The sequence below is a fragment of the Oncorhynchus keta genome, chromosome 7, assembly GCF_023373465.1.
Source record: "Oncorhynchus keta strain PuntledgeMale-10-30-2019 chromosome 7, Oket_V2, whole genome shotgun sequence".
NCBI lineage: Eukaryota > Metazoa > Chordata > Actinopteri > Salmoniformes > Salmonidae > Oncorhynchus > Oncorhynchus keta.
Window position 1 is genome coordinate 33,110,526 of NC_068427.1, and position 27,096 is coordinate 33,137,621.

The window sequence follows — 27,096 nt, forward strand, 5'->3', positions numbered from 1 at the left end:
GCCAGCTGAAAATAGAGCCCCAAGTTTGAATATGATTTTAGAATTTAACAGTTCACTTTACCAAAATGTCTTTATAATTTTTGACCCCCTTTTCCTACAGCTACTCCTGATGCACCTGGCACACCTGATTCCACTGCAGTTTCTGGAGACAGTATCACACTGGCATGGGAAGCATCCACATCTGATGGAGGCAATCCTATTCAGTACTACATTGTTGAAAAACGCGAGAAGAAGACTGTCCGCTGGGACAAGGTGAGGTCAAAGAAGCCCATTGTGGAGCCTGCTCACCGGGTGGATCATCTCACTGAAGATATGGAGTATGAGTTCCGTGTGATGGCAGTAAACAACGCCGGTATTGGAGCACCCAGTAACATCTCAATGGCCATTAAAGCCAGTGAGCCAAAAGATATTGCATGCGCTTCATCTGTGGTTCATGTAACCGACTCTACAGATACAACTATCAGTTTGGAATGGACAAAGCCTAAAGACGATGGTGGCAGTTCCATCCATGGATACGTCATTGAGTTGCACAAGGTATCTAAGGAAGAACTAAAAGAAATACTAGCTAAACCTAAGAAGGTGGTAGACAGCTCAGAAGAGGAGGAGGAGGAGGAGGAGGAAGAGAAAGAAGAGGATACCAGAGAATGGATCAGAATCAATGAGGATCTGGTCAATGATACAAAATACATTGCAACTGGTTTGGAAACTGGTTCATACTACCTGCTTCGTGTTTCTGCCCAGAATAGTATTGGAAAGGGAGAGGAGCAAGAGATTCCTGAGCCAGTACAGGCTGTTGACAGACACGTAAAACCTGACGTTGATATTGACGCTACCTTCAAACATACACACATTGTGAAGAAGGGAGGCACCGTCTGTCTCCGTATCGCTTACAAAGGAAAACCAATTCCTTCAGTTAAATGGAGTAAAGAAGATGAAGAAGAACTTGGTGTCATGACAGATATTACGACTACAGAGACCTACACTGCTCTGACGATAGAAAAGTGTACCAGATACGATTCTGGAAGATACACTCTTACTCTGGAGAACAGCAGTGGTGTAAGGGAAGTTGATTTCATTGTAAAGGTGTTGGATACACCTGGACCTCCAGGACCTATTGCCTTTGCAGAAGTGTCCAGAGGAGCACTGACACTGGTTTGGGAACCTCCAGCAAATGAAGGTGGAGCTCACGTTCAACATTACATTGTAGAGAGGCGTGAGGCAAGTCGCCGTACCTGGAACCAATCCGGTGGCAAGGTCACTGCGCTATCCTTACATATCCAGGATCTTCTGGAAGGTGTTCCCTACTTTTTCAGAGTTTCAGGAGAGAACCAGTACGGTATTGGTGAACCTTTTGAGACGATAGATCCCATTATTGCTACTGCAGAGCCTTCTTCACCAATGAGATTGGATGTTGTGGACGTCACAGACACTACAGCAACACTCTCCTGGGTCAAACCCGAGCATGACGGTGGTAGTCGTATCACAGGCTACATCATTGAGCATAAGGCAAAGACCACAGATAAATGGGTCGTTGGTGGTGAGACCAAGAACGAGAGCATCACTCTAGAATTATGTAGGACTGCAGAGTATGAGTTCCGCGTTAAGGCAAAGAATGATGCAGGCAACAGCTTACCAAGAGAAGCACTATCCTCAGTGTTAATCAAAGAGCCACAGATAGAACCAACTGCAGATCTCAGTGAAATATCTAACCAGGAGGTCATCTGTAAAGTGGGTAATACCTTTGCCATCGATGTTCCCATCACTGGTAGACCAGCACCGAAGGTAATCTGGAAACTGGAGGAGATGAGGCTGAAGGACAGTGAAAGGGTTGCAATCAAGACTGTCAAAAACAGGACAACTCTGTCTATCAGAGACGCCATGAGGGGCGATGGTGGCAGATACTTCCTCAGTCTTGAAAATTCTGCTGGATCCAAGACGTTCTTCGTTACTGTCAATGTCATTGGAAGACCTGGTCCCCCCCTTGGACCCGTTGAAGTTTCATCCATAACATCAGAATCATGTGAGATTGCTTGGGAAGCACCAGAGGATGACGGTGGAACAGATATCACCAACTACATCGTTGAGAAGCGTGAATCTGGCTCCACTGCCTGGACACTCATCAACTCCAGTGTGAAACGCACCAACCTCAGTGTGGGACATCTAACAAAGTACATGCAATACACCTTTCGCGTCAGTGCTGAGAACAGATTTGGCACAAGCAAATCAACTGAATCTGAGACCATTGTCGCTGAGAATCCATTCGGTGAGTATAAGTTAAGAGAAATCTACGTTTTACATGTTTCGTTTTGTCACATGTTAATTGTTAAGAGTGAAAAGTATCAACTGAAATTGAGTGATATTGTTTGTGTTGATAATAGGTCCTTCTGGTGCACCAACCAGACCTTCTGTATACAACGTGGCTTCCACCACCTGCCACATTCGCTGGGAGGAGCCATACCACGATGGCGGCAGCAAGGTGACTGGATACTGGATTGAAAAGAAAGAACGAAACAACATCCTTTGGGTGAGGGAGAACAAGATCCCATGCTTTGAATGTGACTACAGAGTGGAGGGACTTATTGAAGGCCTTTCGTACCAGTTCCGTGTCTTTGCAATGAACAGCGGTGGCCTCGGCAAAGCTAGCGAGGCATCCAAGCCTATGGTGGCTCAAAATCCAGTTGGTGAGTACTGATTCCCCCAAAAAACTTTGGGATACTATTACAGGTCTATAATACATGTGTTTAATTAAGGAAAGCATACTCCTGATTCCCATTAATCTTGTGTCTAGATCCTCCTGGTAGACCAGAAGTAACTGAGGTAGGCAGATCTACAGTGTCCATCAAATGGTCTACACCACTTGACGATGGTGGCTTCCCAATTGTGGGTTACATTGTTGAGCGCAAGCCATACACCATCACTGGCGAAGGTCGCTGGCTGAAGTGTAACTACACCAATGTCACAGAAAATAACTTCTCAATCACTGCACTTGGTGAAGGAGAGGTCTACGAGTTCCGAGTCATTGCCAAGAACTCCAACCAAGTTTTCAGTATGCCTTCAGAGTCAACCGGCGCAGTCACATGCAAAGCAGAATACAGTAAGATATATACTTTTAAATATATTGACTTTAAGTTATATTATCATTTATTAAGTCGGATTTTCACTCTTTTTTTTCATTCGTAGCTCCTCCAAAGGCAGACCTTGACAGCAAACTTCTGGTTGACACGGTTACAATCAGAGCCGGCTCAGACCTTGTTCTGGATGCTGCTGTTGGTGGTAAACCTGACCCCAAAGTGTTCTGGGCCAAGGGAGATAAGGAACTGGAGCTGTGTGAAAAGTACTCCCTGCAGTACACCAGCACACGTGCCATGGCCATTATCAAATTCTGTGACAGAGATGATACCGGGAAGTACGTTCTCACTGTAAAGAACGCCAGTGGCATCAAGTCAGCCGAAGTTAACGTGCAAGTACTTGGTAAGTGTAAAAAAAAGTAAATAAAGAAATTAAATGACAAAGTTTGAAACAAACGGGGCTTACCTTGATCTCATACCATAAATGAATGTGTTCCTTTCAGATACACCCGGTGCTCCTGACGGCAAAATCACCATCAGCCATATTTCTGAAGAGAAATGCACTGTGTCTTGGAAACCCTCTCTGGAGAGTGGTGGTGACCCGGTGACACATTACATTGTTGAGAGACGCGACACCAACAGACTCAACTGGGTGATCATGGAAGCTGAGTGCAAGGAACACACCTGTGAGATCACCAGACTGTTCAAAAACACAGAGTACCTCTTCCGCGTGAGAGGTGTCAACAAGTATGGATCCGGCGTTCCACTGCAATCTGGTCCTATCATCGCCAGAAACATGTTCAGTAAGTAGAACATATTCCATATTATCTTGCAACATGATGTTTAATTGCTTTCTATGATATACTCAAGTGACATTTGGAAAATAGAGTTGTAATCTCAATATGCTCTCCTGAATAAATAAAGGATAAATAAATACAAATAAATTATTGATATTGAGATGATAATCTAACAATAAATTATTATGTCATATTACAGCTGTCCCATCTGCTCCTGGCACACCAGAGATTCTTGCTGTAGGAAAAGATTTTGCTAGTATTGAATGGTTAAAACCAGAGAGCGACGGTGGCAGTCCTATAACTGGCTATCTGATTGAGAAACATGAAAAGAAGAGTGCCAGATGGATCAAGGTGAACAGAGATGCCACACTTATGGACACAAGCTTCAAGATAACTAGCCTCGTGGAGGGCAACATCTACCAGTTCCGTGTATCAGCTGTCAACAAGGCTGGTGAGAGTGAACCCAGTGAGCTGTCTCTCTATGCTGTCTGCAGAACGCCAACAAGTAAGTGTCCTACAATTCATATATTGCACAATATTCTATGTTACCAGTACACTGTTAAATAAGTTAAACTAAGTTAATTTAATATTGTTACGTTACTGACTGTTGTTCTGTTTCTTGTTTCTTTTTCTTTTTGTTGGTCATTGGCACATCGGGTGGGTGGTTGTTTGGTTGGGCTGGACTGGCTCCGAAGGGGTGGAGATTGGGGGGTCTCGGATGGTTGAGGGGCGGTTTCCGAGAGGGGGTAGGGGGTGAGCTCTTGGATGGTTCGGGTCGGCAGGTGTCCTGGCAGTTGGGAGCATTGGGCCGCTGGCCGAGAGGTCGCTGGTTTGGGTCCCAGAGTGGGCTGGGTGGGGGATCTGTCAATGTGCCCTTGAGCAGGGCGCTTGACCCTGATTGCGCTTGTGGGTCTCTCTGGATAGGAGTGTTTGTTAAATGACTGGAATGTCATGTAAATGTTGAGTGGCTTTACAACAGGTGGATTGTATGTTAAAAAAAGTTAAGTTACTGACTGTTAATATTGTATTTCCCTCAGGTACTCCTCCACCTCCCACAATTCCACGTATTATTGATACTACCAAGGACAGTGTCAGCCTTGCTTGGACCAGACCCTTGGAGGACGGAGGTTCTGATATCATTGGATACGTTCTGGAGAAGCAAGAACAGGAGGAGGGAGCTGAGAAGCCGCCTGAGCCAAAACCGGAGAAGGTACCTGAGAAAGTCGTTTCGAAGGGAACCAGTCTAGGAGCCAAGAAAACAGTTGTGTTTGTGGAGGAAGAGTCGTCAGAGGAGGAAGGCGATGAGGAAGAAGAGGATGAGGAGGAAGAGGATGAGGAGGAAGGTACAGGTGTGTGGGTTAAGGCCCATGAGAAGAACCTGAGACTCACAGAACACATTGTGACTGGCCTTACAACTGGAAAGATGTACCGCTTCAGAGTGGCTGCAGTTAACTTCAATGGAGTCGGTGAATTTAGTAGAGCCTGCGCAGCAGTCGAGGTTATCGAGAAAATTGGTGAGTTAGGATCACTAGCCTAGCCTAAGGAATAGGAATGATTCAGCATTACCACTGTAGAACTTGAATCCCATGAACCATGAGTTAAAAATTCCTCCCACAAACAAACAAATAAAATTGTAGCCTACACATTGTGATTTTTCCTTCATTCATTTTGATTCAGTTTGATAGTTTCCCATGATATTAATAATTACCTATCTTTTAACACAGAAACTCCTGATATTGAGCTTCATGATGATATGACCAAGACCATCTGCCTGAGAGCCGGAGGTTCTCTTCGTCTCTTTGCCACAGTCATTGGACGACCAATCCCTGCAGTTACCTGGAGCAAACCTGGTGTCGACCTCAACAACCGTGGCTTCATTGAAGTCACTAAAACTTCCACACAAATCATTATTGACAAAGTGCACCGCTATGATGCTGGCAAATATACCATTGAGGCAAAGAATGAATCTGGCGAAAAGACTGCTACCATTATTGTCAAGGTCTATGGTAAGATTTGATGATGTTATGTAAATTTTTTGCATATAAGTCTTTACCCAGTTGTTATAGAATGCTGTCATAGGTATATATGTTTTTAACCTTAAATGTACTTTTCAGATACTCCTGGTCCAACTGGCCCAATTAAGGTCAAGGAACTTGAGAAGGACTCCATTACCATTGCATGGGATCCTCCTACTGTTGATGGTGGAGCACCAGTGAATAATTACATCATTGAGAGACGAGAAGCATCAATGAGAGCTTACAAAACTGTGACATCCAAATGCAGCAAGACATCATACAAAATCGACGGACTCTTCGAGGGAATGCTGTATTACTTCAGAGTCCTCCCAGAAAACCTGTACGGTGTGGGAGAGCCATGTGAAACCCCTGATGTCATTTTGGTGTGTGAGGTGCCTTTGCCCCCTGCGACACTGGAGGTTCTGGATATCACCAAGACCACAGTAACACTTGGATGGGAGAAACCAGAGCATGACGGTGGAAGCAGACTCACAGGCTACATCATTGAAGCTTGTAAATTTGGCACAGACAAATGGATGAAGGTGACAACAGTGAAGACGACTGACTTTGAGTTCACCATGACTTCTTTGACTGAGAAAGATCAGTTTATGTTCAGAGTCAGAGCTGTTAACAGCAGGGGAGCCAGTGTACCAAAGGAGCTTGTTGCAGCCGTAACAGTCCAAGAACAAAGAGGTTTGAAATGTGTAAACTTCATAAATGCCAAATATATAATCTATATATCCAATTTAACTAACCTATCAACTATTCAAGCACATTTTTACATAACATTTCTTTCTGTTTTACAGTTCTGCCAAAGGTTGATCTGTCTAGCATCCCACAGAAGTTTGTCAATGTGTTGGCTGGTAAACCACTTGAGCTGCACTTGCCAATAGTCGGTAGACCCCCACCAGTTTGCTCATGGTACTTCAGTGGTCAGAAGCTGAAGATCACTGAGCGTACGAAGATTCAGACCACTGGAAAGTTCTCTAAGCTAACTGTGCTTGATACTTCCATCGATGACAGCGGTAACTACACTCTTGAAGTGAAGAACGTCACAGGAGAGACATCTGAGATCATTAAAGTGATCATTCTTGGTATGTAACTTCTATCATAACACAAACTGAGGTCTTCACGTACAGTAAGTTATGAATATAAGACAATGACAGTACCATTCCTTTGTTTTTTTTCTTCAGACAAACCTGATGAGCCTAAAGGACCGGCCAGGTTTGATGGGGTTGATGCCACTTCAGTGACCATCAGCTGGGATCCTCCAGAGAGAAACGGAGGTGCCCCTGTCAGCGGCTATGTTGTTGAGCAGCGTGAAGCCCACCGTCCTGGATGGCTGCCAGTATCTGAGTCTGTCAGTAGACCAACATTCACCTTCGTCAAACTGACAGAAGGAGATGAATACATGTTCCGTGTCGCAGCAGTCAATCGCTACGGTGTTGGTAACTGGCTGCAGTCTGAAGTTGTGATGTGCAAGAGCGCAACGAGTAAGACATGTTTTTATACTATATCATGTAGCATACTTGAGTCGTTGCTCTTTATTTAAAAATCAGAAGCAAACAGGAATGAATATCCTGGACTCTATTTTAACAAACCTAAAGCAATGGTAAATTTAAGCGCAGGCGGTCGAGCTATAGGTTCAGGGGTGTGTCAGAAATATGTTTTCTATTTTCACTATCACAATTATCGACACACTTATTGGCGTTGGCGTGAGAGGGCTAGGTTTTGATGAATAAACAAGTTGTGGGTGTGTCGAGGCTAGGCCCCTCACTGGCCAATCAGAACTTGCTCCATGGTGCGTTTTGGCTGAGCATGGACATACCAAACAGGCTGTATCACAACCGGCTGTAATTGGGAATCCCATAGGGCTGCGCACAATTGGCCCAGTGTCGCCGGCTTTGGCCGTCATTGTAAATAAGAATGTGTTCTTAACTGACTTGCCTCGTTAAATAAAGGTTCAAATAAAATAAAAATACAACGGCAAGATATAAAAAAGACGCATTGCTGTTGAACCAGCCTTCATTATAGTAGGCCTGAACAAGCCGTTATATTAGGCCTGAACCAGCCGTTATAGTAGGCCTGAACCAGCCGTTATAGTAGGCCTGAACCAGCCGTTATAGTAGGCCTGAACCAGCCGTTATAGTAGGCCTGAACCAGCCGTTATAGTAGGCCTGAACCAGCCGTTATAGTAGGCCTGAACCAGCCGTTATAGTAGGCCTGAACCAGCCGTTATAGTAGGCCTGAACCAGCCGTTATAGTAGGCCTGAACCAGCCGTTATAGTAGGCCTGAACCAGCCGTTATAGTAGGCCTGAACCAGCCGTTATAGTAGGCCTGAACCAGCCGTTATAGTAGGCCTGAACCAGCCGTTATAGTAGGCCTGAACCAGCCGTTATAGTAGGCCTGAACCAGCCGTTATAGTAGGCCTGAACCAGCCGTTATAGTAGGCCTGAACCAGCCGTTATAGTAGGCCTGAACCAGCCGTTATAGTAGGCCTGAACCAGCCGTTATATTAGGCCTGAACCAGCCGTTATAGTAGGCCTGAACCAGCCGTTATAGTAGGCCTGAACCAGCCGTTATAGTAGGCCTGAACCAGCCGTTATAGTAGGCCTGAACCAGCCGTTATAGTAGGCCTGAACCAGCCGTTATAGTAGGCCTGAACCAGCCGTTATTTTCACTGATAACTTCTAAATACATTGGTATTCACAGATCTCATCTCTCGTTTCATGGTGGGCATGGACACGTAGCCTACATCATGGAGGGGTTTTACGCACGTCCAAAACAGGACTTGCATGGATAAAATAATGTGCACCTGCCTACAATGCATAGAAGAAAAGAGAATGTCAGCTGTTTTACTCCTCTCAAACCTGACATTTTAATAAAGCTTTGGTGATTAAAGATGTATTTCTAAGCAGGAGCTAAAAAAATTACCTCAGGAGCGAAAACCTTTATCAATAGGCTTGACTACTTTTGCATTGGGCAGACAAAAAAAGGGGAGGCTATGCTTGATTTTTTAATTAAATAAAACAAAGTGGAAAAAAAACATTATTTTATTATACCTTTATTTCAACAAGGAACACAGACTGAGACCAAGGTCTCTTTTATAGCTGGGCCCTTCGTATACATGTTTACACATACAGTTTAGGTACAATGATTAAGGAACTACACTAGACAAACAAAACCATCACAAATAACATAAAAAAATACAGCAGCAGATTGTTACATGTGCACACAGGTTATTCCCCTAACAGGTTATTCCCCTAACAGGTTATTCCCCTAACAGCACAAGAACTTGCATTACCCGAAACAGTTACAAGCAATACAAAAATAAAAATCCTCCAATAAATATTTAAAATGGGCAACAGGGGGACAAGAGTCTGAAGTTTAAGTTTAGTCTGCAGGCTATTCCAGAGGCAAGGAGCGTAACAGGAAAAGGCAGCCATAACCAACTCTGTGGAAATCGCATGGGCCTCAAGTGTAATCCATGCTTGAGACCTGCTTTTAGGAATTCTAATTCTAATATTGATGAGTGATGATAAATAAGAAGGTCAATAAGAAGATAAATTCAGAAGTGCTTTATAGACAAACATGAGAGCATGTTGTTCTCGTCTCATGGACAGCGAAGTCCAACCCACATTTTGATATAAAACACAGTGGTGAGTTCTGTAGCTAGCACCCGTAATAAACCTAAGTGCGCAATGATAAGTAGCATCCAGCAATTTAAGTGTTGATTCCGTAGCATGCATGTAGATAATATCCCCATAATCTATAACAGACATAAAAGTAGCTTGCACAATTTGTCTTCTATTTGTAGAGGACAGACATGTCCTGTTTCTATAGAAGAAGCCTAGCTTGATTATTAGCAGTTCACAAAGTTCATCAATATGCATTTTAAAAGACAGTTTATCATCCAACCATATCAACCATACCAAGTATGTATATGCAGAGACCTGATTAATTCGAGAACCATCTAAGCTCGTAAGTGCAAGTGTATTTTCAACCAACTTTTTGAACCTATTAAAAATCATAAAATGTGTTTCCTTTGCATTTAAAACAAGTTTCAGCTGTATTTGTAATATCTTCAAATCTGTCTCCAATAGTGATAATGCTTGGTCAGCCGTTGAAGCGATAGAGTACATTACAGTGTCATCGACATTTTAATGAATTTGACACTTTCTTATCCCATCACCGATATTGTTTATGTAGAGAGTGAACAGTAATGGACCGAGTATAGAGCCTTGTGGGACGCCTTTAACCAACTCCAATGGCTCCGACTGGATGCCGTCGACTCTAACAGTCTGACTTCTATCCTTTAGATAGTCATGAAACCAACGACAGGCATCCAATCCCAGCCCTTTTGACGACAGCTTACCCAAAAGTATTGCATGGTCTACATGTTTTTTATGTTTCTAAATACAACGTATACAGGCACCAAAAGCACATCAGGCTACTCTTGTTCCGTTTCCGCTGCCAAAATTCATATCATAGCGAACTATGTTACCGCTAAAACCAGCTTTTGGTTGATCTTAAATATCCTTATCAGCACTGCCTGAAATGAGCACATTGGATCATGTTTTTAAGGACACACCTCTAATATTGCCACCCTATCCATCTGAGCACAAGCGAGCTGATATAAGACAGATAAATTGCCGAAATTGGGGTTATGGCTGGAAAATGCCAGTGTGCCATTTTTTACATGGCGAAATTGCAAACTAACGTGCGTTTGACACTATCGCCGCCTTAACGCCAGCCGAAAATAGAGCCCCCTATGTATCTTGTTTTTTTTTGGTTTACAGACATCCCTGGACCTCCAGGCAGACCAGCAGTATTTGACATGTCTCGTGATGGCATGACCATTGCATGGCTGGAACCAGAGGATGATGGTGGATCTGAGGTGTCTGGATACATCATTGAGCGCAAGGAGGTCAGATCTGACAGATGGGTGCGTTCTAACAAGAACCCAGTCACCATGACCAGATACAGATCAACAGGTCTGATAGAAGGCCTTGAGTATGAACATAGAGTAACGGCAATCAACGCTAGAGGTGTTGGCAAACCAAGTGTTGTCTCCTTAACAGCAGTGGCAACTGATCCCGTTGGTAAGTACTCTTTTTTGGATTTAATTCCATTAAATCACTGTTTGTATCATTTATTGAATTTAATTGCATATACTTAGAATAAATATTAGATAAAGACATTAAATACACTCAGTATACAAAACATTAAGAACACCTGCTCTTTCCATGACATAGACTGAGGTGAAAGCTATTACCCCTTATTATAATTATTATTGATGTCACTTGTTAAATCCACTTCAATCAGTGTAGATGAAGGGGAGGAGACAGGTTAAAGAATGATTTTTAAACCTTGAGACAATTGAGACATGGATTGTGTATGTGTGCAATTTAGAGGGTGAAAGGGCAAGACAAAAGATTTAAGTGCCTTTGAACGAGGTATGGTAGTAGGTGCCAGGGATACTGGTTTGTGTCAAGAACTGCAACGCTGCTGGGTTTTTCACACTCAACAGTTTTCCGTGTGTATCAAGAATGGTCCACCACCAAAAGGACATCCAGCCAACTTGACACAATTGTGGGCAGCATTGGAGTCGACATTGGTCAGCATCCCTCTGAAGCATTTTAGAGTACATGCCCTGACGAATTGTCATAGTTATATGGGTTCTGAGGGCAAAAGGGGGGTTGCAACTCATTTTAGGAAGGTGTTCCTAATGTTCGATATACTCAGTATATTTGACATAATTGGAGATTGAGATAGACAGAGACAAGGATATTAATTTATTGGTTCACCCTCACAGATCCACCTGGCTCACCCCAGAACCCAAGAGTCACAGACACCACAAAATCATCCGTGTCCCTGGCCTGGAGTCCTCCTGATGAGGAAGGTGGATGTAAGGTCTCAGGTTATCTGATTGAGATGCAGAAAGCAGGCTCAGTCACCTGGATCAAATGTAACACAACACCTTCTCTGATCTGTGAATACACACTCACCAAAATGCCCCAAGGAGAGGAGTTCAAGTTCCGTGTGATGGCTTGCAACGCCGGTGGACCCGGAGAACCCGCTGAGGTCCCTGGAACAGTCACTGTGAAGGAAATGCTTGGTAAAGTCGTCTGCAAAAACACTGCCATTTCCAAAGCTTACTTTCTGGTTCCGTGACAAAGAATTTATTGCATTTCTAACCATTTCACCATTCTTAATTTCAGAAAAACCTGATCATGAGCTGGAAGCCAAGTACAAGGATATCTTTGTCGTCAGATATGGCAGTGTTGTCAAACTCTCAGTGCCCATCAAGGGTAAACCAGTTCCTACATGCAAGTGGACAAAGGAAGGCGCTGATGTGCCTGAGAGAGCAATGATCGCTTCCAATGACGACTGCACTGAACTGGTAATCAAGGGTGCAGAAAGAGTCGACTCTGGCACTTATGACCTACTGCTTGAGAACAAGTGTGGCAAGAAGAACGTTCACATCAAGGTGAAGGTTATTGGCCGTCCAACTGCTCCAGAGGGACCACTTGGATTCGAAGACGTCCAGGCACAATCTGTTAAGTTGACATGGAAGGCTCCTTCAGATGATGGTGGCACTGAAATCCTTGGATACATTGTTGAGCGACAGCAGGTTCCAAAGACAGCCTGGTACACTGTAGAAACCAGGGTGGTGGACACATCTTTCATTGTGAAGGGACTCGAGGAGGGACAAGAGTATCACTTCAAGGTGACAGCTGAAAATACATTCGGTATCAGTGGATCGCTGAAGTCAACAGAACCCCTCATACCGAAGACTCCTCTCTGTAAGTATTACTTTATTGATTCCTCTTTGAACATAGTCATTACATGAGTCTGCAAAGTGTAAATATATTCTAGTCTAAAACATGCTTTTTCTCTCATTAAAACAGGTCCCCCAGAGACATCAAGCATCCCACCAGAGGTTATGGATGTGACTAAGAGCTCTGCCTCTCTGTCTTGGTCAAGACCTAAGGATGACGGTGGCTCTGCCATTACCGGATACTATGTTGAGTACAAAGCAGTATCCTCTGAGACATGGGTTCGTCATGAGAAGAAGGTCGTTTCAACCCAGTTTACCATCCCTGGACTCACTGCTGATGCTGAATACCAGTTCCGTGTCATTGCTCAAAATTATATTGGAGACAGCGAACCAGGACCTGCATCCGAACCAGTCACATGCAAAGATCCATTCGGTGAGTTAGGAATTTAGATAACCATGTCTAATGTTACGTCATGATTGATGACATGGATATACATTGAACTACTACGTTTTTACATTTGCCCTGCTCTGTCTCCCAGACAAACCAAGCCAACCAGGCGAGATTGACACAGTAACTGTCACAAAGGACGCAGTCGCCATCAAGTGGGCGGCGCCAGAATGCGATGGTGGAAAGGAGGTCCTTGGTTACTGGGTTGAATACAGGAAGTCTGCAGAGGCTACCTGGAAGAAATGCAACAAGACACGCACCAAGGAGAAAAAGTTCACCATAACTGGTCTGGCCGAAGCCACTGAGTATGAGTTCAGAGTGATGGCTGAGAATGAGACCGGAATCAGCAGACCACGCAGAACAGCCACATGCATCAAGACCAAACTGAGCAGTAAGTGACTGAAGCAATTAATTATTTCATAATTGTATGGATGAACACTACATTGCCTTCTGTAGCTCAGTTGGTAGAGCATGGCGCTTGTAACGCCAGGGTAGTGGGTTCGATTCCCGGGACCACCCATACGTAGAATGTATGCACACATGACTGTAAGTCGCTTTGGATAAAAGCGTCTGCTAAATGGCATATATTATTATTATTATATTATTACTTGTTTATAATACCTTGCGAAAGTAAGGTGATACAATTCAAATTATGATTTAACTGTTGTTTTTCCAACAGCTGGAACTCAACCAAGCCTGAGGAAAGAAATGGATGAAGTTACGACTAAATTATACCAACCAGGAATTATGAAATGCCAGATTATTGGTAGACCTCTTCCCGATATCAAATGGTATAAATCTGGCAAGGAGATAATTGAGTCTCGTAAATATGAGATGAGCTCTGATGGCCGTAACCATTCACTGACCATTATGACAGACCAACAAGAGGATGAAGGAGAATACACATGCAAGGCTATCAATGATGCAGGTGAAGCAGAGACCAGTGGCATTCTCGTTTTGGAAACTGCTCCACAGTTCAATCCTGACTTCCCATTGAAGAATACCTACTATGCCGAAAGCGGCACTACTCTGCGTCTACATGTTGCCTACATTGGACGCCCTGAGCCTAAGATCATGTGGCTTTATGGAGCTACAACTGTGGTGGCTTCTGAGAATATCAGCATTGAAAACACAGAGCATTACACTCACCTGGTGATCAAGAATGTGCAACGCAGGGTACATGGAGGAAAATACAGAGTCAGACTGCACAATCACTTTGGCAGAGCTGATACTCTCATCAACGTTGAAATCCAAGGTGCTTTAACATTGAATTAGCACAAATCTACCAATTGTTTATCATCTACAATGTTTTTTACAATGTGACTACAAACTAATTGTAACTAATTTACCTCTTGTTTTCAGATAAACCTGCAATGCCTGAAGGTCCCATTGTACTTGATGCCCTGTTGAAGAACTCTGTGATTATTAGCTGGAAACCACCAAAGGATGATGGTGGATCAATGATCACAAACTACATCGTGGAGAAGCGTGAAGACAAGGAGGTTGATGACTGGACACTCGTGTCCTCGTCCATCACAGGCACAAACTGCCGCATTGCCAACCTCGTAGTAAACGCTGGGTACTTCTTCCGTGTGTATGCTCAAAATCGTTATGGCAACAGTGAGCCACTGGAGATCCCTACTCCCATCCTTATCAAGAGTTCAATGGGTAAGTTGTATCTCACAATATAGTTACATGATCATATATTTGTACAAATATGAGATGTTCAAGGCTTTGGATCCTTACTAACGTTATTCTGTTATATTTACAGATAAACCTTCACCACCACTGATGCCAGTGGTTTCTGGTGTGACTAACGTTTCCTGTGTGTTGTCCTGGAAGCCTCCACTCATTGATGGTGGCTCCAAGATCAAGAGCTACTGCCTTGAGAAGAAGGAGAAGAAGGGCGAATGGACACCTGTCACTACTGATGAAATCAAATCCACAGTCTTTTCTGTCAAACGCCTCACTGAAGGATGTGAATATATCTTCAGAGTGAACTGTGAAAACCTTGGGGGAGTGAGTGATTGGAGTGTGGAATCTGAACCAGTTGTTCCAAAGACGCCTGTTGATGTCCGTGCTCCCGCCTTCAAAGAAGAACTGAGGAATATGAGTGTCAAATATAAGAGCAACGCCACCTTTGTTTGCAAGATCACAGGACAACCCAAGCCTGTAATTAAATGGTTCAGACGTGGCAAGGAGATCCAATCTGACGGAAAGAAACTGAAGATTCAAGAGTTCAAGGGAGGCTATCACCAACTGGTTATCTCTGCTGCTGATGAGGAAGACTCTACTGTCTACCAGATCAGAGCAACCAACCAGGGTGGATCCATTTGCACCACTGTCTCTCTGGATGTTGAAGGTAAGATCACAAATGTGTATGCAATAATATTTACATAGTATGAATACAATTCCATGTATTTGTTCCACATATCAAGAACATTATTAGTACATTCCTAATCGTTATTTTTTTATACTAATGATGTTTAAAAAAACAATTTTCTATCTAGTCCCTGCCAAGATTAACCTGCCCAAGAATCTGAAGGACAAAGAGGCTATCCCTGCCCTCCGTGGAGAGATTGTGAATATCAAGATTCCATTCAGTGGCAAACCTGATCCTGTCATCACCTGGCAGAAGGGACAAGACCTCATTGATAACAACGGATACTACCAAGTCATCGTCACAAGGTCATTCACATCGCTCGTGTTCCCCAACGGAGTTGATAGGAAGGATGCCGGTTTCTACATCGTTTGTGCCAAGAACAGATTTGGTATTGACCAACAGACAGTTGAACTGGATGTTGCCGATGTACCCGACCCACCACGTGGTATCAAAGCAAGTGATGTTTCTAGAGACTCAGTCACTCTGAGTTGGCAAGTACCTGCTAATGATGGTGGAAGCAGAGTAGCCAGCTATGTTGTGGAGAAGTGTCCCACAACATCTGACAGATGGGAACGTGTTGCCCAGTCTCGTGATACTCGCTACACCATCATCAACCTGTTCGGAGGAACCAGCTACCAGTTCAGAGTCATAGCCGAGAACAAATTCGGTCAAAGTCAACCATGTGAACCAAGTAGTCCCGTTACAACAAAGGAGGACAAATCAAGAGTCCTTGGCTATGACAGCGAGGTTAGTGACAGAGATGTTCCCAAGCAAAAGGCTCCACATTCATGTGCCAAGAATGTGCATACCAAGTACATGATTGCTGAGGAGCTGGGCCGTGGCCAGTTTGGTATCGTTCACCGTTGTGTTGAGACCAGCTCTAAGAGGACATACATGGCCAAATTCGTCAAGGTGAGGGGTGCAGATCAAGCATTCATCAAGAAAGAAATTGCTACACTTAACCTGGCCAGACACAACAACTTCTTGTGTCTTCATGAGTCCTTCGACAGCACTGAGGAATTAGTCATTATCTATGACTTCGTCTCAGGTCAAGACATCTTTGAACGCCTCGGCACAGCCGACTTTGAGCTGAATGAGCGTGAAATCGTCAACTACATCAGACAAGTATGTGAAGCTCTTGAGTTCTTACACGACAAGATTTATGGCCACTTTGACATCAGGCCTGAAAACATTGTGTACACCACAAGAAAGGGCAGTAAAGTCAAGATCATTGAGCTAGGACAGGCAAGACACCTGACTCCTGGCGACCAGATCAAGGTTCAGTATACTACAGCTGAGTACGCTGCTCCTGAGATCCACCAGAATGACATGGTCAGCAGTGTTACTGACATGTGGCCAGTAGGTGTTCTAGTCTATGTCCTTCTCAGTGGACTCAATCCATTTACTGCCGAGACTCATCAGCAGATGATTGACAACATCTCAAATGCTGAATACAGTTACGATGACGAAACCTTCAAAGTACCTTCTGTTGAAGCATTAGACTTTATCAACCGCCTTCTCACCAAGGAGCGCAAGCACCGTATGACTGCTGCCCAAGCTTTAGAACATCCTTGGCTAAAGATGCAAGCAGAAGTACTCAGTGCCACAGCAATAATAACCACAAGGCATAAGAGATACTACCAGGCCATGGCAAAGAAAGAATGGGCCACTGTCGTTGCAGGAGCAAGAGTTGCTAGCGGCGGTGCAATCAGAGCCCAGAGAGGTGTCACAGTTGCCAAAGTAAAGATCGCACCATTTGAACATGGCCCAGTCGGTGGTCAAATCATTCATACAGTGGTGGATGTGGGAGCAGATGTCAAATTTGCTTGCAACATTGAAAACTATGACAGTGCCACAGAGGTAACATGGTACTGCGGTGTGCGTCAACTAGAGGCAAGTGACAAGTATGAAATCGACTATGAGGATGGTCTAGCTGTTATATGTATCAAGGGAGTCACGAAAGCAGATGACGGCACCTATAGATGCAAGATCATCAACGATTATGGTGAGGACAGTGCCTACGGAGAGCTCTTTGTAAACGGAGTCAGATCATACCGCGAGTACTTCACAGCCCGTGTGGTGAGGAAAGTGAAACGTAGAGTGGACACAGCAAGACTGCTCCAGAAACCACCAGAGTTCACCCTGCCCTTGTTCAACCATGCAGCTTACATCGGAGAAGATGTTCGATTCGGTGTGACTATCACTGTGCATCCTGAGCCTCGTGTTACATGGTACAAATCTGGCCAGAAGATTGTTCCTGGTGATGATGAGAAAAAGTATACGTTCATAACCGACAAGGGTCTTTATCAATTGGTGATTCACTGTGTTGATGCTGATGACGATGCGGAGTACTCAGTTGTGGCCCGTAATAGATTTGGTGATGACAGCTGTAAGGCAAAACTGGCTGTGACACCTCGCCCAGCACCAGCAGACAATACCTTGAGGCCCATGTTCAAACGTCTCCTGGCAAACGTGGAGTGTAGGGAAGGCCAGAATGCACGCTTTGAAATCAGAGTGTCAGGACTCCCAACTCTGAAGTGGGAGAAAGATGGCATGCCATTGGCATTTGGTCCACAAATTGAAGTGGTCCATGAGGGCCTGGATTACTTTGTCCTGCATGTGAAAGATACTCTACTTAACGATTCTGGCTGTTACAGAGTTACTGCAACCAACTCAGCTGGATCTGCCAGTTGTCAAGCCATTCTCAAGGTGGACCGCATCACCCATGTGAAAAAGGTTTACGAGAGTGAAAGAGACAAAAAGAAACAAGCAGAGAAAGAACAAATCGAGAAGAAGGTCAGATTATCTCAAATCATGTCTGGAACTGATGTCATGCCACTTCCTACTTTGGCACAACAAGCTTTGAGAGAAGCGACATTGTTGTGCCAACCGGTAGAGGCAACCAAAAAGGACAAGACTGAAGCCGAAGATAAGAAACGGGCAGAAGAAAGGAAAAAGAGAGCAGAGGAGAAGAGACTGCGTATGCCTTATGATGTTCCCCAACCTCGTGAACGTGGCCCAACTGCTCTTTTGGAAGATATGGAAATCAAACACTACAAACCTTGCTCTGACATGAAATGGTACAAGAAACTCCGCGATCAATATGAGTTCCCTGAACCAATGGACAAGATTTCACAGAAGAGACTGAAACGCATCCGTCTCTCCAGGTGGGATCAGTTCTACGAAGTCCCTCTGCCAAGAATCAAGGAATCTTACAAGCCAAAGTGGCGTATTCCACAAGTTTCACAGGATGATTTGGAGACTGTCAGACCTTCAAGGCAGCGCACTCCATCTCCTGAAATAGAAGCATATCACAGAATCAGAAGAAGGTCTCTTGGTGATCTCTCAGACGAGGAGCTTCTCCTGCCAATTAATGAATATCTGGCAATGAAGAGAACTGAGGAGGAGAGACTTCAACTTGAGGAAGAACTAGAACTTGGCTACTCTGCATCCCCACTAAGCCTTAGCCCTGTACGCTTTGAATTAGGTGCACTGCGCCACACATCACCAAGACGCACAGTCTATGAAGATGTGGGTGAGGGTGAAGAGGTTCCATTATATGAAAACTATCGTATTCCTTCTAAGTATGAGGCTGGTCCAAGCTATGTTGACCTTCGCCTGCGCCATGACAAGGCTACATTCCGACCGCCAAGACAAAACCAGAGAGTGTTGGAGGAGAGGGAGGATCGAGAGATGCTGAGAAATGTGAAAACGACTCAAAGAATAACCGGTTACAAGAGTGAACTGAAACACATGGAGTTTGAAGAAAAAACTAGAACCGTGAAGAAAGACAGAACTACAACTTCCCATGTGTCAACATATATAGCAACTAAAACTGAGGGGAGAAGGTCACCCACCCCCGAAAGAACCCGTCCGCGTTCCCCTAGTCCTCTTGCTACTGTCAGATCAGCCTCCAGATCCAAGGTGGAGACTGTACAGTTGGCAAAGGTTGACCACCTAGCAAGATATGAGTCAAGAAAAGCCGTTCTGAGATCCGAGCGGACATCAGTAGAAAGGAAGGAGGTTGTAAGTATGCAGCCCTTCAGCCTCGACCATACCCCACGAGTCACTGTGAGGATGCGTTCCCATCGTGTGCCATACGGTCAGCACACCAAATTTACACTGAACGTCCAATCAAAGCCAACCGCTGAGGTGAAGTGGTACCATAACGGACAACTGATAACCGAGAGCAGGAGGTACCGTATATCCAACCTGAGCGGAGTTCTGTATCTTCAAATTCTTGACTGCACCACAGAGGACAGTGGCACTTACCGTGTTGTCTGTACTAATGCAGTGGGAGAATGCTCAGACTATGCCACTCTGGATGTCGCAGGCATGGGAGAGTATTCTAGCTATATGGCACCTCGCGAAGACGAGGAACCCCCAGCTCTTCCTGTGGCAACCAAGATAGGTGCTTACCAAATATCCTCCAAGACGGTGAAGACTGTTGAAACACACGAAACACACATGGAGGAGTCCAGCACATTTAAAGGAAAGAAGACTACTCTACCCGCATCTATCCTAACAAAACCACAGTCCCTCACCTTAAATGAGGGAGAGACTGCAAGATTTGCATGTGATGTTGACGGTGAACCAGTGGCAACTGTAACTTGGATGCGTGAGGGACAAATTATCGGATCTTCTGTTCGCCACCATGTCACTACAGAACAGTACAAGTCTACTTTTGAAATCACCTCTGTTGAGATGTCAGACGAAGGCAGCTACTCAATCATGGTGGAAAACTCTGAGGGAAGCCAAGAGGCGCACTTCAGTCTAACCATCCGCCGATCGGAAGCCAAAGAGGAGGTCTCTTCTACAGTGACATACTCATACGAAGAGCCTCCAATGCATTCCCCTAGTCCAGTCACGTCTCCACCAAGGATGAAGTCTCCTGAATCAATCAGCTCTCCAAAGAGAGTTAAGTCCCCTACCAGCCCTACACCTAAGTCACCCACTGAGAAAGTCACCCTCAAAACCAAGCCCTCCATCTCATCTGGTCTTCAGGACATGACCGCATCTGCAGATTCCATCATCAAGCTGACAGTGAAAATGACTAGAGATCCTAAAGCTGAGATCTCATGGATGAAGGATGGAAAGGTATTTAGTCACATTTGATTTAATATTCACACTTGAATAGACATTTCAAAGGTATTAAATATAGGTTGAAATATATGCTTTTGTACTTTCTTTCTTTCTTTTTCATTTGCAGACTCTCATTCACGGTGGAAAATATGAAATTCATGAAGAGCATGATTCGGCACACCTTGAAATCTATGAATCTGAGGCCTCTGACAGTGGAGTTTACAAATGCACAGTCACCAATAGTGCTGGGTCATCATCCACAAGCTGCATTGTCTCTATTCAAGGTATGCATACTCTATACTATACTATATATATACACATATATAAATAAATGTTTTATTGTCACATACACTGGATAGGTGCAGTGCAATGTGTTGTTTTACAGGGTCGGTCATAGTAGTACAGCGCTCCTGGTGTAAATTAGGTTTAAGTGCCTGGCTTAAGGGCACATTGACAGATTTATTACCTTGTCGGCTTCGGTATTTGAAACATTTCGGTAACTGGCCCAATGCTCTAACCGCTAAGTTATCTGCCAATGTAGGAATTATTTATCATAATTAAGGCCCGGTTCTGGTGATATTGTTATGTTTATATTATTTATTAAATCAACTTATCTCTTGATAAGTCCAGTATCTATAAACCTTATAATTCTGCATATGGCCTAATATCTAATCAATGTATCTCCTTTTCTCTGTCTTAGCCTCAAACAAATCCAAAGCACTTGCAACAAAAACAGAAATTTCAGAGCAGGTTATTAAAAAGGAAATTGTCTACGGAGAGGTTGAGTCTTACACAGAAATCAAGGCATCCCATACTCAGATGGCCATGACTGAAGGCCAGTCTCTCACCCTGAGAGCCAACATCCCCAGAGCTTCAGATATCAGATGGATCCTGAACGGAATGGAACTGGCCAACTCAGAGGACTACAGATATGGTGTGTCTGGAAACAACCATACTATGACCATCAAAAAGGTCAGCCAATACGAGCAGGGGGTCATCACATGTGAAGCCAAAACCGAACATGGCCTTGTCAAGTGCCAGTTCAACACTACTGTCACTGAAGCACGATCAGATGCACCATCATTCCTTGTGCAGCCACGCTCTCAGAATGTCAATGAAGGACAGAACGTCAAGTTCACATGTGAGATTGCAGGAGAGCCTGCCCCTGAAATCGAGTGGTTTAAGGACAACATAATGGTGAGTAGGCTACCAATGATTTTGTAAATAATGTTTGATTTGATTTCTTCAATTAAATTACATTGAATACGATAGAACTGTATTCATCCAATCCGGGGCAATCAGACAAAGCAAGTCAGGTTACAAACATCACTTGTATAGGTACTTGATTAATACAAAACAGAAACGAATATGTTATTATTTTGGCTCTCTCGGTACAGGTATCTATGACCTCAAACACAAAACTGAGCCGTTCCAAAAATGTATACACTCTGGAGATTATTGAGGCCACAGTTGCAGACAGTGGCAAATACACCATCAAAGCCGAAAACAAATATGGACAGTGCTCTGCAACATCATCTCTCAACGTCATCAGTAAGTTGTCATTGCTTCATCAATCCATTGTTTAATTAACAGCTTACAGTACAGTGTGATAATGCAAAGCTTCCCAAGTTTTTTGAAAAATGAAACTTGAGTCTCAAAATTTTACTAATAGCTTAAATTAAAGACTAATCTTTAATTTTCCTTACCAGTATTTTCCATAGAATGTTAACAAAATGGACACGCCATTTTGTTTATATTCATATAGAAATATACACAGATGGATTTGAGTATCTCCATCGAGAAATGACCATTTAGCCATGTACCTCATCATTTGCGTTATTCTCACAGCTCTTGTTGAAGAACCTGCCAAAATGGTTATAATGGAGCAAAGAGCTGCTGCTGCCAGCTTGCACAGTGACAGTTTCTCAGCCACATCAGTCCATATGGCTGGAGCATCAATGACACATGAAGGTTCTTTCCAAAGACAATTTGAAAGCATGTCTGCTGCTAGCATGTCCGCCATGACATCTGAATCAATGGTATCCATGAGCTCCAGCAGTATGATGAAAATGTCAAGTGAAATAACGTCAAGTCATGCTAGTTCAATGTCAACTCATGGATCCTCAATGACTGCTCTTACTCATGGTGTTGGTAAAGGTGAGATGAATTACCCTTACCTATACATCTAGTAGTGGTATTAGTAGTATAGTCTGAGTGACTATCGTATGTTGTTCCTCTGCTTTCAATAAGAAGTTGACACCTTAATTAATTCCTATTTATTTTTTTCTCATTGCCCTGTAGCTCCCAAAATTGAATTTCTCCCAGAGGATGTCAGCATTGAGCCAGGAAGGCCTTTGAGCGTGTCCTGTGCTTTCTCTGGAGACCCAACACCTGAGATTGAGTGGACCCGCACAGGGAAACAGTGTGATGAAGACAGTGACCGGTTCCACATCGAGACCACGGAGGACCTCACCACCCTTGTAATCCCCTGTGTGAAGGAAGACGATGCCGGAGCGTACACCCTCAAACTGTCCAACAAGCTTGGATCTACCATGGCAACTGTCAACATTCATATTCGATCCATGTAAAAAACAACAACACGTAAACATATCATTTCTATCCCCCATTTTCCCTCCTCCAGTACCTTTTTATTTATTGAATTAGCAAAAATAATCTTTACTTGATAAAGACCTGGATTTCTGTTCTTGTAAATATGAACTATTTTTATACCAAACTTGACATAAATTTATGCCAAACTAGACTAAAGTCTAAAGTTGTTATAAAATGTGCCATATTGGATAATTATGACTAGGATTTTTGAACCACTTTTCTGTGACATGTACATAATGTATATAGCCGAATTTAACGGTTATGGAAAATGTATGAATTGTTATTTATGACAATATTAACTGAAACAAAAGGAACTAAATGTTTAACAGGAGAAAGTTTCACATGAAACGAATACCCTGAAAAACCTGAAACTAAACTCCGTGCCTCAACAAAAAGTTGAAGTCTTAAGATTTCCTCAACAGGTAGAGAGGTTCCCTGTTGAAGTTTATACTAAATCAGAGAAAGACAATGTTATGCACCGTGCATCTGTGCGTGCAATATTACAAATACTCATATGAATTGTAACATGATCATAAGACCCTGAGTGCTGTTTGCATAAACCCTCATGTAAGTAGCACAACTAGGTCTTGTGTTCAGACTGACTATGTCATACCACCATTTTAATGACATGCTCAAGGTGCGAGCGGCCTGCACTTTGAGCTCTATTTTTTTGTGCTCTGTTTCCGGCAATGGACAGTTGAATTGGCTTTTTAAAACGTAACATCACCTGGCCATTAAAAAACAAAAGTCAATTCAAGTACTTCGTTGCAGAAACAGTGCCACCACTTGGAGGATTGTTAGGTAATATTTTGTGTGTGTGAGTGTGTTTTAGTTTTAGAATTTCACCTTGCCAGTAGTCAGGGTAACCATCAAGTGAATGTACCATGGTGATACCATCTACCGTGAAACAAAGAAAGCAAAAAGCATGAATAATAATGCCCTGCACTTTGATTTAACTGAGTCTATTGATGTAGAATTACTACTATATTCATCCTCCTTGAGTTTTATTTGACTGATTTAATAAAGCATGATTTCAGCACTAGTGAACAACTCTGTTTCTTTATTCATCTCAAGAACCTTGTATTGATGTTCAGTTTCCTTTCCTTATCAATGATTCCTTCACTTTCACATGCAACACATAGCCACTAATGTAGAGGGGAAAATAAGAACTAAATGGATACCACAGTCACATGTCACAATTTGATTATACAGAATATTACAGAACAGTACAGAATATTAACCTGTTTAGGTAGCTCATTTCGGGAGAGCTTAGGCTGGAGTACATATTGTCCCACGCTTTGTCAAAGTTATATAGCTTAGGCTGTGTGTTATTTTGAAAGTCTATAACAGGGTTCATCAACGTTTTGTAGGCCTACATACACTATATGACCAAAGGTATGTCAACCATCTCATTCCAAAATCATGGGCATTAATATGGAGTTGGTCCCCCCTTTGCTACTATAACAGCCTCTACTCTTCTGGGAAGGCTTTTTACTAGATGTTGGAACATTGCTGCAGGGACTTGCTTTCATTCAACCACAAGAGCATTAGTGAGGTCAGGCACTGATGTTGGATGATTAGGCCTGGCACACAGTCGGTGTTCCAAATCATCTCAAAGGTGCTCGATGGGGTTGAGGTCAGAGCTCTGTGCAGGTCTGTCCTGTTCTTCCACAATGATCTCAACAAACCATTTATTTATTTAGCTTTTCATGTTTGATCCCTTTTTCTCCTCAATTTCGTGGTATCCAATTGGTCGTTACAGTCTTGTCCCATCGCTGCAAGAGGCGAAGGTCGAGAGCTGTGCATCCTCCGAAACACGACCCAGCCAAGCCACACTGCTTCTTGACACAATTCCTGCTCAACACGGAAGTCAGCCGCACCAATGAATCGGAGGAAACACTGTACACCTGGCGACCGTGTCAGTGTGTATGCGCCAGGCCCAGAATCACTAGAGCGCGATGGGACAAGGAAATCCCGGCCTGCCAAGCCCTCCCCTAACCCGGACGACGCTGGGCCAACCCCGATTTGTCCGTCAGACTGCCAGATGGTGAAGAGTGATTCATCCCTCCAGAGAACCCATTTCCACTGCTCCAAAGTCCAATGGAGGTGAGATTTACACCACTCCAGTCGACACTTGGCATTGTGCATTAAGCTTGTGTGTGGCTGCCTGGCCCATTTCATGAAGCTCCCGAAACAGTTCTTGTGCTAACGTTGCTTCCAGAGGCTAGCCAGACACTGATGAAACTGGGTTTGCACAACCAAAGAAGCTGAAAATGTCCCAGTTCTTCCAAGGCCTGTATACTCACCAGATATGTCAAGCATTGAGCATGTTTGGGATGCGCTGGATTGACATGTACGACAGCGTGTTCCAGTTTCCACCAATATTCAACAATTTCGAACACAGCCATTGAAGAGGAGTAGGACAACATTCCATAGACCACAATCAACAGCCTGATAAACTCCATGCAAAGGAGATATGTGACGCTGTATGAGGCAAATGGTGGTCACACCAGATACAGACTAATTTCCTGATCCACGGTATCTGTGACCAACAGATGCACATCTGTATTCCCAGTCATGTGAAATCCATAAATTAAGGTCTAATGAATTTATTCACAGACCCAGTTTAAATCAAACCAGGTGTAGGTCTAACTCTGGTCTATAAACCAAGAACTAAGAATTAAAAACCTTTCAATTATGCGTTTTGCGACATATGATATATCAACACCCAAAAAATCTCCACTGACATTGCTTTATCTTGAAAACTTGATTGCTGACATTAATTATTTGGAGGGATTGTATTAACAGTGGACTAATGGATAAAATAGTTAATGGTAGTTTTTAGTTGCAGTATTCCTTCAACACAGCATGACATGACATCTAAAGGTAGCCAGGTGTAAAGGTCAATATCATATACAACTGTGATTGATTGTGTCATACATACACAACTTCAGTGACCTTACAGTCTGCTGGGCTTTGAGCCAAATATCAGCTACACTCTGTCTGAACACAGACGGACCAATACCCAGGTTAAAGGGGCAATCCACAATTCAAATAATAACAAAGCGGGCACACCACCACTTTTTGGGGGTTAATAGCTGTTACCACTCTCAAATTCATAAACAAGAGCTACAGTATGGATGCAAGGACTGACCATCTATGAGATCAAAATTATAGTTTTAACCATGTTTTGAAATACATTGTATGTTTATGTTGACATTGTTTACAAACATTGGAGTAAAATAAGCTTGTATTTTGGGTTCTGATGGGGTATGACAGATGAACTAAACTCACAAGACATGTATAAGTTCTATTCTTCAAGAATCAATGGCTATATATATTTAATTTAACAGTCAAAATGGATGTAGGAACTGCAGATTGCATATGCAGAGGATGCAGATGCAGGAATAGTATCTACTATAAGAGATGTCGTTTTTTGTTCCACCATATCAGCACATGTAGCAAATGCATCAACCTGACACATTTTGAGATTCTGAGAATTTAGCCCGATGAACTGAAGGCTAAAAAACTGCATCTCTTTGGCACTGCAACAGTATTACTCATTATTTAATTATTTTTACTCAACTACTGCCAGAGTTGCACTTCCATTCTTATTGAGATAAGTGGATATATGGTGCAAGCTTGCAATTTGAGATCCAACTACAGTATTGGCCCCTGCAATCAGGACTATCAGAGAAGCAACAGTATTGCTACGGCGGGAACAGAGCTTACAGTGAGGTAAGACATTCAGTAGATGTTATTTTTAAAAATGTATGGAAATATTTACATTTGAAAGTAGTTATAAGATATAAATCTTAGGCTATGTTGATGATGTAGGGGGGTTTCGCAGTCTTTGGCAGTACTCCTGTGTTGATGCTCTGAATAGCTGGCTAATGGCTATGCTACAAGTT

General features: G+C 43.3%; 1 protein-coding gene across 1 annotated transcript in view; it reads left to right on the forward strand.

The window, feature by feature from the left end:
• Positions 1-24,227, forward strand: part of ttn.1 (titin, tandem duplicate 1) — a 178,750-nt gene extending 154,523 nt beyond the window's left edge. The window contains exons 211-235 of the mRNA XM_052522660.1: positions 101-2,263; positions 2,379-2,681; positions 2,789-3,094; positions 3,181-3,471; positions 3,572-3,871; positions 4,065-4,370; positions 4,903-5,379; positions 5,590-5,871; positions 5,980-6,573; positions 6,687-6,974; positions 7,074-7,373; positions 10,681-10,983; positions 11,697-11,999; positions 12,103-12,687; positions 12,793-13,095; positions 13,202-13,501; positions 13,790-14,365; positions 14,473-14,778; positions 14,882-15,472; positions 15,621-20,590; positions 20,703-20,859; positions 21,276-21,772; positions 21,973-22,126; positions 22,424-22,732; positions 22,877-24,227. Of these exons, the coding sequence (XP_052378620.1) occupies positions 101-2,263; positions 2,379-2,681; positions 2,789-3,094; positions 3,181-3,471; positions 3,572-3,871; positions 4,065-4,370; positions 4,903-5,379; positions 5,590-5,871; positions 5,980-6,573; positions 6,687-6,974; positions 7,074-7,373; positions 10,681-10,983; positions 11,697-11,999; positions 12,103-12,687; positions 12,793-13,095; positions 13,202-13,501; positions 13,790-14,365; positions 14,473-14,778; positions 14,882-15,472; positions 15,621-20,590; positions 20,703-20,859; positions 21,276-21,772; positions 21,973-22,126; positions 22,424-22,732; positions 22,877-23,163 (15,251 nt within the window). The 3' untranslated portion in view covers positions 23,164-24,227. The remainder of the gene's footprint in view (positions 1-100; positions 2,264-2,378; positions 2,682-2,788; positions 3,095-3,180; positions 3,472-3,571; positions 3,872-4,064; positions 4,371-4,902; positions 5,380-5,589; positions 5,872-5,979; positions 6,574-6,686; positions 6,975-7,073; positions 7,374-10,680; positions 10,984-11,696; positions 12,000-12,102; positions 12,688-12,792; positions 13,096-13,201; positions 13,502-13,789; positions 14,366-14,472; positions 14,779-14,881; positions 15,473-15,620; positions 20,591-20,702; positions 20,860-21,275; positions 21,773-21,972; positions 22,127-22,423; positions 22,733-22,876) is intronic.
• The last annotated feature ends 2,869 nt before the right edge of the window (positions 24,228-27,096 follow it).